General features: G+C 42.1%; 1 protein-coding gene across 1 annotated transcript in view; it reads left to right on the forward strand.

Moving 5' to 3' along the window:
- LOC124802558 (mediator of RNA polymerase II transcription subunit 17) overlaps nt 1-12,473 on the forward strand; it is a 118,861-nt gene that overhangs the window by 21,184 nt on the left and 85,204 nt on the right. The window contains exons 5-7 of the mRNA XM_047263424.1: nt 2,707-2,892; nt 3,861-4,066; nt 7,431-7,693. Of these exons, the coding sequence (XP_047119380.1) occupies nt 2,707-2,892; nt 3,861-4,066; nt 7,431-7,693 (655 nt within the window). The remainder of the gene's footprint in view (nt 1-2,706; nt 2,893-3,860; nt 4,067-7,430; nt 7,694-12,473) is intronic.

A 12,473-nucleotide genomic window follows, 5' to 3' on the forward strand; every position in this document is an offset into this window, starting at 1 on the left:
AAGTAAAATGGTCCTCATGGATGTGGAATAAGGCAAAAAATCCTTAATATTTTTTGCAGTTAAAAGTTATTAACAAACTTATTTTCAAAAAACATGTAAATTTACAATACACTGAGATGCATATGATGATGTTTAGGCTGTTGTGGCCACCTGTTGGTGGAGGTGATGTGTTAGTGTACCAAGTGGGGGGTGAGTGAGCCTCAGCGATTAATAAAGTTTTTCTGCCAGTTTTGAAAAAGTTCACAACTGTGTTCTGTGTGAAGTTTAGCTTAATCTGCTGGTTTCCTTAATAAGTGTTCCAGTTTAGTGAGTGTGCTCACTGTTGGTAGTGAGAGACTGCTGAGCTCCGCATGGTGACAGTAAATAACTGGAGGTGATATTTTATGAATAATTGAAACATAGTGAGGTCTAATTCAGTTGAAAACTCGTGTCTGTGGAAACTTGAAGTGAGGTGATTTTATGTGCCTTTTGAGCAGTTGACTTTCTAATGTACTCCTGTTTTATCTTTGTGAAGATTATTCATGGAAGTGCTAGTGGCCAGCTGGAAGCCCGTTAGCATCTTCATTTCTGAGTTGAGTGTTAGAGTTGGGGTTGGGTTGTTTGGGGAAGGAGACCAAACAGCGAGGTCATCAGTCTCATCGGATTAGGGAAGGAAGGGGAAGGAAATCGGCCATGCCCTTTCAAAGGAACCATCTTGGCATTCGCCTGGAGTGATTTAAGGAAATCATGGAAAACCTAAATCAGGATGGCCGGACGCGGGATTGAACTGTCGTCCTCCTGAATGTAAGTCCAGTGAGCTAGCTACTGCACCACCTCACTCACTCAGTGTTAGAACTTCATAATCTTTCTGAAAGTAGGTCGATTGTTACAGGACGTTTCTTAGTGGTAACTATGGTAACACTATCCCAGAGGTTGAGCTGAGGCTGGAAACCATTAGTAAGACTGGTTTTGATAGTGTAGCAGTACATAGAATTAGTCTAGGTCTGGCAGTAGATGTCTTTTAGTAAATGCGCCAAGCAGGATTGTGTGTAATTTGACTCGCATGCTGCAAAATGCTAGGATTGTGTGGGTTGTGGTGCATTGCCACAAAAGCTCCAAGAGTGGATCGAAAGAATGTTTCATTGTGTACTTGATCTGGTTATTCTGATGTGCAAAGTTGTAGTGATATTGTTAATCTATTTTTGGTGACACCTCTATATCCTGGGCAGGTAACTGGTTCCTTGATGGGGAGTATTAATTTCATTGTTGCTTCCAGCAACTATACTTCAGTACATTACATCCAAATGGAGTGGAACAATCATCCAGGTTCTTGAGGAACAAGGTAGTCTCCCTCAGAATTAACTAGTTTGCAATGGGGTGCTTGAGTTCAACTCTGTGGAATTATGTCTGTTTTCCATTCACTTTCCAACTCAGATGTTAATACAGTTTTTATGACCCAAATGGGTTCCTAAATTGGGGCAGATGAATGCAACTGCCTTTGCTTACCAATAAAGTCTGGATGTGCTTTAATACCCATAGTGTACCACAATATAGGAATTTTGTGAGACATGAGAAACAGGTATCACAGCTTAACTGTTTAGACTGTGAGAATGTTACAAGCCACTGAGGGGAAAAAGCAACGGTCAACCTCAATGTATGATATTTGTTGAGACAAAACTGTTGTTTTCCTATGGGGTTCTAGCTGTAGCTGAGTTATAAAGCATGCTCAGGTATTCAGGGCTCTACCTGAGTCAATTTTTAATTTCCTAAAACTGTAGGGATTTCCATGGGTTCTACAAAATTTGAAAAAGAAACCAAACATTCCTATTAGTTTGAGTGGTCCATTGGACAGTCCTCATGTCCAACAAAGTGAAATATCTTAGGCAAATAGTTGTCCAAGAATTAATCATCTCAAAATAGCCTTGAATTGTAACATAGTACTGTCTTTATTGTAAAGTGTTTTCACTCTAGTGAAAATAGACTGTGACCCATTTGAAAATAATTATCACAATAGAAAATAATTATCACAATGGAAAGTATAATGAAACAGCATTTTGCTATCAGATCCATGTAATAAAAAGAAAGAAGAATTAAATAAAGTCTTCTAAATATGTGGGAAGTTTACATTCAGATCCTAATGAATTGATATAGTTGTCCAGTTTCCAGATGAGCATCTCTAGTTCACCTCAGTGTAAGAAAATTAAATGGTAGTGTTTTTTGTATGTATTCTCATGACTGCTTTCATGTGAGATATTCATAGTGGGAAACAAGTATACTTTTGTGAAGTAACACATAAAAATGAACAATGTTTTGTGTAATTTTGCTTCTTGATTTTCAAGTGCATGAATCAGCGATATTTTCTAGTTCATTACTCTTTAAACTGTGTTCCTTACATTATAATTTCACAGAGGTACTTCGCTGCCAGAATATTATGATTTTATATTTTGGTGCTTCTATGTAGCTTATTGATGTTGATACTATTTTATTGTAGAAATAAGACTTGTTGTGAATCACTTTGTGCAGCTATGTTTTTGTTTCTGTTTCTGTTTCTATTAGATGTGTAATGCTTCCAAAGTTAGTCCTCATAGATAATTAAGAAACGAACTGCATCTTTGCAGCTAATACATCCCCTTTTAATTTTGAATGTGATGAGCTTTACCATATAACTTATATTATGAATATTGTATAACTGTAATAATGTAGATATTTATGTCCAAAAATTTTAAGCTGGTTCCAAATATGCACAAACGGGGATGTTTGAAGTAACAAAAGCAGAAGAAGAACCACAGCAAGGAACAAGTCCTCCACCATCCCCAGGAACAGGACCCTTACCAAAGCCAAGTTCAGCACTGCGTGTCACAGTGCCTAGTGAGCTTCAAGGTGTCGCATATATTGAAGTACTGTGTCAGAAAGGTAATTTATTTCTTGTCTCTCTGATATCCATGCAACCTTTTATATTTTGGTGGTTTTCAGATGTTGTTCTATATTTCATATTTTATCACTCACAATTTAGTCACCACTATAGCAAATGTAGCCGTTACACGCTAATGTCCTGTCGTTAGCCACAGGCTACTTTAAAACCTAAGGAAGGAAGAAATTTTCCTCATCAGTGTTAGGCCACCAGATAGGCCATGTTGGTGACATAAAGTTGCTGATCGCCATTTTCCTTGTATACATTCCAAATCTCTCGACAGTGCTACATGGGTAGAGAGTTGTAGCACTGTTGATGATGATCTTCCCATTGTATGACTCTTCTCTCAGACAAAAAATGAGTGCACCATTTAGTGAGAAACTTCCTATTACATCACAGGAGGAATATGGCATAAAAGTAGGTTCTTCTATACAATTGCCTGCAAGTAAACAGTTGTGTACATTCTTTTAGGCCCCGTTGTATGCCACCTGCACAGGTTATGTTAGTAATCCTGTATATGCAGCTTACGTGGGGAAGTAGTTCAGCTTCAAAATGAAGCTGCCATCTTTTTTCTCAATAAATAAAATATAGCATGTTTATAAAATAGGAGTAAAACCAACCCATACAAAGATTTAACATTAGTACAGAAATGAGTCATACACATTGGCACTCATGTTTTCAACAACCCATCTGAGTATATTAAATGTCTTGTGAGTAATATATTGGAATCATAGAATGAATTAAGAAATTTTCTTCTATCTAGTACCATCTACTCTGTTAAACTTATTCAATGTCTTAAGTTGTAGCAAAGTTTATGTTAGTACTGTTATAATGTAATAAAATGTAATAGTATAATGTTTCATAAATTTAAACCATTCTGTTGTGTAACACTTCAAAAAAATGTCCTTTTTTCCACATTGCAATGGCTTTTCTCTCTGTCATGCTCTTTGCATTGTTGCATGGCTTTCAGATCAAGAAGATTTGTGCAGTGCTACAATTAACCTACTTGGGTCAGGGCCTACAAGTACAAATGCTGATGTCCACTGGCAACAAAAGCTAGAAGCAGCACAGAATGTCTTGTTTTGCAAAGAGCTCTTTAATCAGCTAGCAAAGGAAGCTGTGCAGCTTCAAGCACCAATCCCACATATGGTTGTTGGAAACCAAATTATGGCTAACGTAAGTGCCCTGCTGAATACAACACTTTTACAACATGATAGCTTTTTCTATTTATTTTCTAAATAGTAAATTTGGGTTATGTAATTTTCTGTTTTGTGTTAAATCAGTGATATTCATCTTTCTAAACAAGATACTTTATGTACCTATATACACTGTGGTGGCTTGTGAGAATACATTGTGGGTATTCACAAATGTTTAGATTCAGATACATGTGAGAGTGTGAAATTTATAGTGTCTACTGTATTACAGTTATGCTTATCAACAACTTTATACAACTAGAGCCACTGTATACAATAATAATAATAATAATAATAATAAGAAGAAGAAGAAGAAGAAGAAGAAGATGCATAACTTATCTGACAAAAGAAAGAAACATTTATGGAATTTTGTTGTTTTGTACAAGATTAAGTTCATTTTAGGGCAATAATGAAATAATGAGTAAGCTTTCACAACTCTCCCTCCATTTAGCAACTCTCCATTTTGCATTTTTGTGTAAGTGGAAGTTTTCGTGCTTTTTCATCTTTTTGTACAAATGTATAAGATCTCTAACAGATATATTAGTTCACGAATTTACTCCTGGGATGAAACACACACACACACACACACACACACACACACACACACTAACTGTAAAGAAAGTAAGGACCAGAGAAGATAGAGAGTCTGAACTCACATATTCCTAACGGTGCATGGCTTATCAGTGTCATCTTCCCTTTTGTTGATAGGGTATCTGCTTGTCCAAATAACTGTATTTGTATTGTTTTTTTTTATTTTCATTTTGTATTTTCAACATTTTTCTCTAAAAACTAACATGATCCCATCCTCCTTGCAGCTGTCCAACAAATTTACCAAAAATAGGATGTTTTAAAACTATTAATTATTCTAGCATTTCCTTTCATTAGAAAGTAACAAAAAAAAAGGATGTTTTAAAACTATTAATTATTCTAGCATTTCCTTTCATTAGAGAGTAACATTGTATAGTCCAAATGTATTACATGGGATGCAGAGAGTAGAAAAGACATTGTTGGTGGTAGTAGTAGTTAGTAATTTGAAATATGGTGATGAGAAACCCATATTTAGTTCCAAAATTTAATTTTTATTAGCTGTTGCAAATCTATAAGGTGATAAATTATTGAAAAATTGACAAAAAATTGCCAGCAGAGGTTGTTGCTAGGCAGATTACAGGATTGAAGCATGTGTCAACTGTCTGCATGGACCACCATCTATCAATGGTTATTCTACATGATAAATATTTTCATGGTAATTACATTACATTCATTGTGATAGGAATCTTGTAAGGTTCTCTCCTTTTGGTAGCATATATATATTTTTTAAATTCATTTAGCACATCCAGATACTGCCCCTTGTTGGCTCTATGCATTACTGTGTCCATGGTTTTATGGTTATGTGCTGAAAGATATGTGCTTGTTGCATATAAGTGTGTTCATTAAGCAGAATTTTAAATGCTTTACTTATGAAATTGTTGAACATTAATTGTATTGGCCTTTTTGTGCCCATTTTTACGCAATTCAACTTTTGTGTGTCAAGAATGCTTTTACTTCATTTAAATCTGTGATGAAGCTCTCTTTGCTTTTACTGCAACTTTCTGACACTACTATTGAACCATGGATGGATCTTTCCCATCGCTGCCTAAAGTGTGTTTTGCAGTGCCATTGAATTTCATCGATTCGTGCTCCCCATTTTTGACCCCAGAGCTGAATATCTGATGTTGACTACTCCGATTCTATGCAATCACTGAGAACTTAATGGAACATTGATCTTTCCACGTGCACAAAAGGGAAGTTACTGGGCCTATATGTATGAGTCATGTTCAGAAAGTTAGTGTACTGTAACTATAATAGGCTGTATTTCTGTTTTTTTTTTTAGGGTTGGCAACACTAAGCAGTATAGGGGTATTCCCCGACCACAGCGAGCATTGCAGGAACACATTAGTATGTAAACTCATGTTGTTGTGACCAGTTGTGTGAAAGATGTTGGTAAGAAAGCCCACCAAGTCTGAGCCATGTGCTGTGATCCGCTTCCTATTCTTGGAAGGAATAAGATCTGTCTAAAATTTTTTGCAAATCAAAACAGTTTATGGCAAAGGTGTTATGAACTGAACATGTGTGTTTAAGTGATGTAGGGAGTTTAGTGGAGGCAGAACAAATATTCATGACAAACAGAGGAGTGGAAGACCTTCCATTTTGACTGTTCATGAAGACTGCCGATTGACAGAGAATGAAAATTCTGTGATGTTTCCACAACTCTTCAGAACTCATTTAAATGAGACATTCACAGAAATGTTGGGATACCAGAAACTGTGTACAAGATGGGTCTCAAAACAGCTGACAGCAGCAGCACAAGAAAACTCAGGGTCAGTAGCACCTGCAAGTCTCTTGAACAACTTGAACTGGAAGGTGAGGATTTTCCGAACTCAATTTGACTGGAGATGAAATGTGGGTGGCTCATTATATACCTGAGACAAAAATACAGGCATCTCAGCAATTCTCCAAATTCAAAACAACAATTTTGGGGAAAAAAGACCATGACCTCAGCGTTCTGGCTCTGAAAAGGCATCATTTTGGTCGAATTTCTGCCTCAGAAGGAGAGCACCAATGCACAAAGATATTGTGGGAGCCTACAAAATCTCAAAAGCAGCGTTAAAAGAGAATGCTGATGAGAGGAGTGTGCTTGTAGCACAGTGTTCATCCTCACAGTCTTAGCCGCCAAGGTGCTCTTGGACTCATTTGGTTGGGATGTTTTGAAACCCATCAACCACCGCCACCTCATTCCCCTGACCTTCTCATCTCCCTGAAGGCACATGTGAGTGGAATTAAATCTTCAGCAGATGAGTGGATGCAGAAAGAGGTTCTGAAATGGGAGAAGGAGGTGGCAGGAGAGTTCTTCGAGGAGGGCATAAAGAAGCTTATGCGAAGGGTCACCACATGCATTGATCAAGATGGCAGTTATGTGAAAAAATAGTCAGCAAGTGTGGAAACAATATCTTGTAATTATTTTTCAGACACTTATTTAAAAAAAAAGATGTATAAAAATCCAGTACACTTGCTTTCTGAATATGCCCCTATGCCATTTTGCTATCCATGTGCAATCTTAATCAAATATTTCTTGTACTCCGATGTACATATATTGGTAATTTGGATTCATTTGATCAATTCTTTCTGAATGTTGCAGTTTGTACAAAAGTGTGTGTGTGTGTGTGTGTGTGTGTGTGTGTGTGTGTGTGTGTGTGTGTGTGAGGTCAGTATCTATGAACACATGCCAACTAACAGCAGTTATTGACAGTGTAAGTAATTAGTCATTGAACTTCTGTTTGAATGTGGAAATGAGACTTAAATCTTTTCAGGTGCTACCAGGCATTCAGCTGATTATTGGCCTGTGCCATAACACAGGAACAGACAAAAAACCTGCTGCTGCTCCACCACAAAAGTCAGAACATGATCATGTGTTGGAGCATTCCTTACATCAGTTGTTACGTGAAGTTCACCATCGTAACACCCACCATCCGTTTCCACATCCAGCATCTGGCCCTCTCGGCCCCAGCAAACGGAGAGCTCTTGCTGGTCCTACTGCTGCAGATCGCCATGAGCTGCAGGAGATGGCAAAATCGTAAGTATGATTCAGGCTTTGAAAGTGAGAAGAAGCAGCTAGACAGAAAATACATTAGTGTTGAGAGGAGTCAATGTATTCTGTGATGTGTTGGTAAATGTGCCAACACCTTGTAGATAAAGGAGGCCGAAAGGCACGCTATCTAACGCAGACGGGCGTGAATTCTGGAACAGGATAAGTAGTGAATTCTAATAAGAAAAGTATGCAGCTCCTCGAATACTTATCTTTTATTCTTTGATGTGAATACAGCATTCTTGATGAGACATTTCATACGATAGCTATCAAACTATGTAAGGCTAATGGCGCCTTGCTAGGTCGTAGCCATGGACTTAGCTGAAGGCTATTCTAACTGTCTCTCGGCAAATGAGAGAAAGGCTTCGTCAGTGTAGTCGCTAGCAAAGTCGTCGTACAACTGGGGCGAGTGCTATTCCGTATCTCGAGACCTGCCTTGTGGTGGCGCGGCCGATTTAAGCTACCACCTAGCAAGTGTGGTGTCTGGCGGTGACACCACATTCCTCCCCCGCAAATCGGCGAACGGACGTATTATAAGGCTTCCGCCCGCCGTGGGGAGGACCCCATGTTGACGTATGCGATGAGGTGGGGAGCCTAACAACAGGCGAGGCTGTGCCACCCGCACCCGGCCATTCGGTCCGAGGGGAGCTAGGAAACGCCTGAAAACCTAGTCCAGGGTGCACGTCAACATGCGGTGTATGCGCCCGTAAAGAGTCAGGAGGGGCCGAAGGGTCGACCTCCATTGCGTCGGGGTATCTGACGCGCGATGACGTCGTGTGGTCCGGAGCGGGCAAGAGTTCCATGGCGGAGGACAGCTGGTCCCAGGAAGCGATCGGCGGCGCGTGACCCAGGGAGGCGCTTGGTGGCTGCAGCGAAGCGTCGAATGCGGGCGGCGCCGGCGGGAGAACAGGTGGCGGCGGCGGCTGCGGTGGCGCGTCGCCATGGGGCAAAATGGAAGGCATCGTCGGTAACACCTGGGGATGAGGCGAGCCAGTAGATGGGTCCCCAGGGCGCTGACCGGACGGCACCGTCGCTGAAAGCAGACGGGGAGCGGCAGAACCCGTGCGACGACAGAGGTGCAGCTGATGAGATGCCGACGCACCTCACCAGAGGCCCCCAAAACCAAATACATCGCGCAGCCGAGGCAGCGAAGAATGCGCCCTGCGAGCCAACGCCGTGAACCTCGATAGTTGCGATAGAATACAACGTCGCCTGGAGCAAAAGCAGGAGTCTGCCGCTGCACAGGAACCTGATGCGGCGGATGCAGCAAAGACATCAAGATTCGATGAGGACGACCGTGGAGCAACTCAGCCGGCGAGTGACCATCTCGGGGCTGAGATCGATACAAAGACAAAAAGAGCAACAAGGCGTCCTCCCGAGAATGCGACTGTTTCAACTTCAACATCTGTGACTTGAAAGTCCGGACCAATCGTTCAGTGGCACCGTTTGACTGAGGCGAAAACGGCGCGGATGTCAGATGTTGAATACCATTGGCCTGGCAGTATGACTGAAATTCTGCGGACATGAATTGTGGGCCATTGTCGGAAACAATAGTCTGCGGAAGACCTTCAATGTAAAAGATAGCAGACAACGCTTGGATGGTGGCAGTTGACGTCGTGGAAGACATCCGGACAACAAAAGGAAAATTACTGAAGGCATCTACCAGAACCAACCATCTAGCATTCCAGAATGGACCAGCAAAATCGATGTGCAAGCGTTGCCAAGGGGAAGTGGCTTTTGGCCATGCAAAGACTTTCCGCGGCGGTGCGGATTGTTGTTCGGCACACGCCATGCAAGAAGAGCACATATTCGTAATCGCATCATTGATTCCGAACCAAGTACAGTGCTGACGAGCAAGTTGTTTCGTTCGCACTATACCCCAATGTCCTTGGTGAAGAAGCCGTAAGACAGAGGACTGTAACGAACGTGGGACCACGACTCTGGACTGATCATTATCAGAACGCAACAACAAAACACCACGTCGTACAAAAAGTCTCTCCTTGTGAGCAAAAAATCGGCGAACCAACGGATCCTCGATCCGAGTCTTTGACAAAGGCCATTGCGTAGCAACAAAACGCAAAACGGTAGCAAGGACCGGGTCAGCAGCTGTGGCTGTAGCTACTCGACGAAAATCAATCGGAAACGATTCGACCACTTCATCGGTTTCCGAATCAATGAACATGCAAGCAAGTTCGGGAGAATCGAATGCTTTATCCTCAGCAACCGGCAAACGGGACAACGCATCGGCGTTTCCGTGCTTAGCAGTGGACCGATACAAGATATCGTAGCGGTATTGCGAGAGGAAAATAGACCAGCGAATGAATTTCTGCGCTGTACGCGGAGGTACAGGCTTGTTCGGATGAAAAAGCGACGGCAAAGGTGTGTGGTCTGTGATGATGGTGAAGTGACGACCATACAAGAAATCATGGAACTTAGTAACACCAAACACGAGAGCCAAAGCTTCTTTCTCTATCTGTGAATAATTTCTTTGCGCAGACAAGAGCAATTTGGACGCAAAGGCAATAGGGCGATCATGCGAGCCAACTTTGTGCGCAAGCACAGCACCGATCCCGAAATCCGATGCATCTACCATCAACAAAAGGGGTTTCTGGGGATCGAATGGCGTAAGGCAAGTATGTGAAAGCAACGCCGATTTCAACTGGCGAAAGGCGCGTTCGCATTCCGTCGTCCAGACAAACGGAACACCTGTACGGCGTAAGCGATGAAGTGGAGCTGAAATAGAAGAGACAATGCGCACATTCACTCACACCTTGTGAGTCTAAATCGTGTAATGTTCTTGCGACCTCATCATGCAATGCGTGAGAAACATTGCGCGCTCTGAAAAATTTCGGTTGCGCGTTGACTTTCAGTTCCAAATGTGCTTCATAGTTTTTAGCGCAACCTAAGCCCGGTGCAAAAATGTCTGCAAATTCTACACATAGACGCGAAACACTGTCTGAAGGCACAGTCTGATTCACTGATAGGACCTGATTTACTATAGACATGTTAAACAATTGAAATAAATCTAAACCAAACAAGTTCACTGCAGTAGAAGAATGAAGAACGTAAAATGACACAAGTTTTGTTTGTCCCTTATATGTTGCAAGAAGAGTGCACTGTCCTAACACAGGGATAAGCTGTCCTGAATAACTTTTTAACTGAACATTTGCGGCACGCAACGGAGGTTTGCCCAGTTGTTTGTACGTGTCGTGATTGAGCAATGAAACTACAGCTCCGGTATCGAGCTGGAATGGTATGACCTTGCCATTAAAGTCCAAATCTACAAAAAGTTTATTGTCCTGCTGACGACAAGAGCGACTGTTTCGTGCAATTTGAACTGACACAGGTACAGCATCACTTGCTAATTGACGTGATTTCCGGCGACGTCGACGCACACTTTTTGTGGGACGAACACAGTCACTGTTAGAGAAAGTGTCACTGGACGAAGTGGAATTAACTACATGAATGTCCATGGGCGAAGGTCCACGAGCCTGAGTGTCCTTGGTTCGATTCCGGCGCGAAGCAAAGGGCCGGGAATGGTTGTGATTGTCTGATCTGAGCTTTTTCTGGCAAACACTTTGAACATGTCCTTTCTTATTACAGAAAAAGCAAATAGCTTGGCGTGACGGGCAATTTTCACGCGAATGTCTTGTTGCACACTGCGGACATGATTTCACTGCAGTTGTGTGCTGGTGCGGCACACCTGGTGTAGAGCGTGGCGGCAGCTGCGCAGACGTGTGCGAGGGCAGTGTACCGGGCCGCGCAGCGCGCCCGGCCGGCCAGTTAATGTTACACACGGCTAGCGAAGTCGCAAAGGATTCCTGAGCACAGTCAAGCGTGGCTTGTCTATCCAATATGTCTATCACTTGCTGAAGGGAGGGATTAACTAGTTTCAAAATTTGCTCCCGTATACGAACATCAGAAACGTTCTGTGCTATTGCATCACGTACCATTGTATCTGAATAAGGAAGGCCACAGTCACATTCAAACGCACAATCCCTAGTAAGGCCTTGCAAAGTTGCAACCCACTCCCTATTAGTTTGACCGGCCGTACGTTTCGTACGAAAGAATGTATACCTCTTTGCAACTACATTGACTGTTTCTTTGAAATAGGCGTCCAATGCCGACAAAATTTCATCGTAGGACAGAGTCGCTACGTCGCGTCGGGGAAACAATTTCACTATCACACGGTACGTTTGCACCCCTACACACGCCAATAAATGAGGCTGCCGCTCGTTACCTTGAATTCTGTAGGCGGCGAGATGAAATCCAAACTGGCGTGACCACTCAGTCCAGGTCTCTTGCTGTGCATCAAAATTGCAAAACGGTGGTGCAACTGCATGTTGTGGCTGCGGTAGCGGCGAAGCGGCAGCTGCCGCATCGGTTTGAAGCGCACGTTGACCCTGGACGAGCTGTCCAAGGGCATCCAATAACGCCTGCGTCTGCTGATTCTGCAAGCGATAAAATTCGGACAGTACATCTGGAGATTGTGGCGAAGCCATGACACAAGTAAATGTAAGCAATTAGAAAGAACAAGACCCTTTCCGTTGTCTCGTCGCCAATGATGTGTTGGTAAATGTGCCAACACTTTGTAGATAAAGGAGGCCGAAAGGCACGCTATCTAACGCAGACGGGCGTGAATTTTGGAACAGGATAAGTAGTGAATTCTAATAAGAAAAGTATGCAGCTCCTCGAATACTTATCTTTTATTCTTTGATGTGAATACAGCATTCTTGATGAGACATTTCATACGATAGCTATCAAACTA

The sequence above is a fragment of the Schistocerca piceifrons genome, chromosome 6 (genome assembly GCF_021461385.2).
Source record: "Schistocerca piceifrons isolate TAMUIC-IGC-003096 chromosome 6, iqSchPice1.1, whole genome shotgun sequence".
NCBI lineage: Eukaryota > Metazoa > Arthropoda > Insecta > Orthoptera > Acrididae > Schistocerca > Schistocerca piceifrons.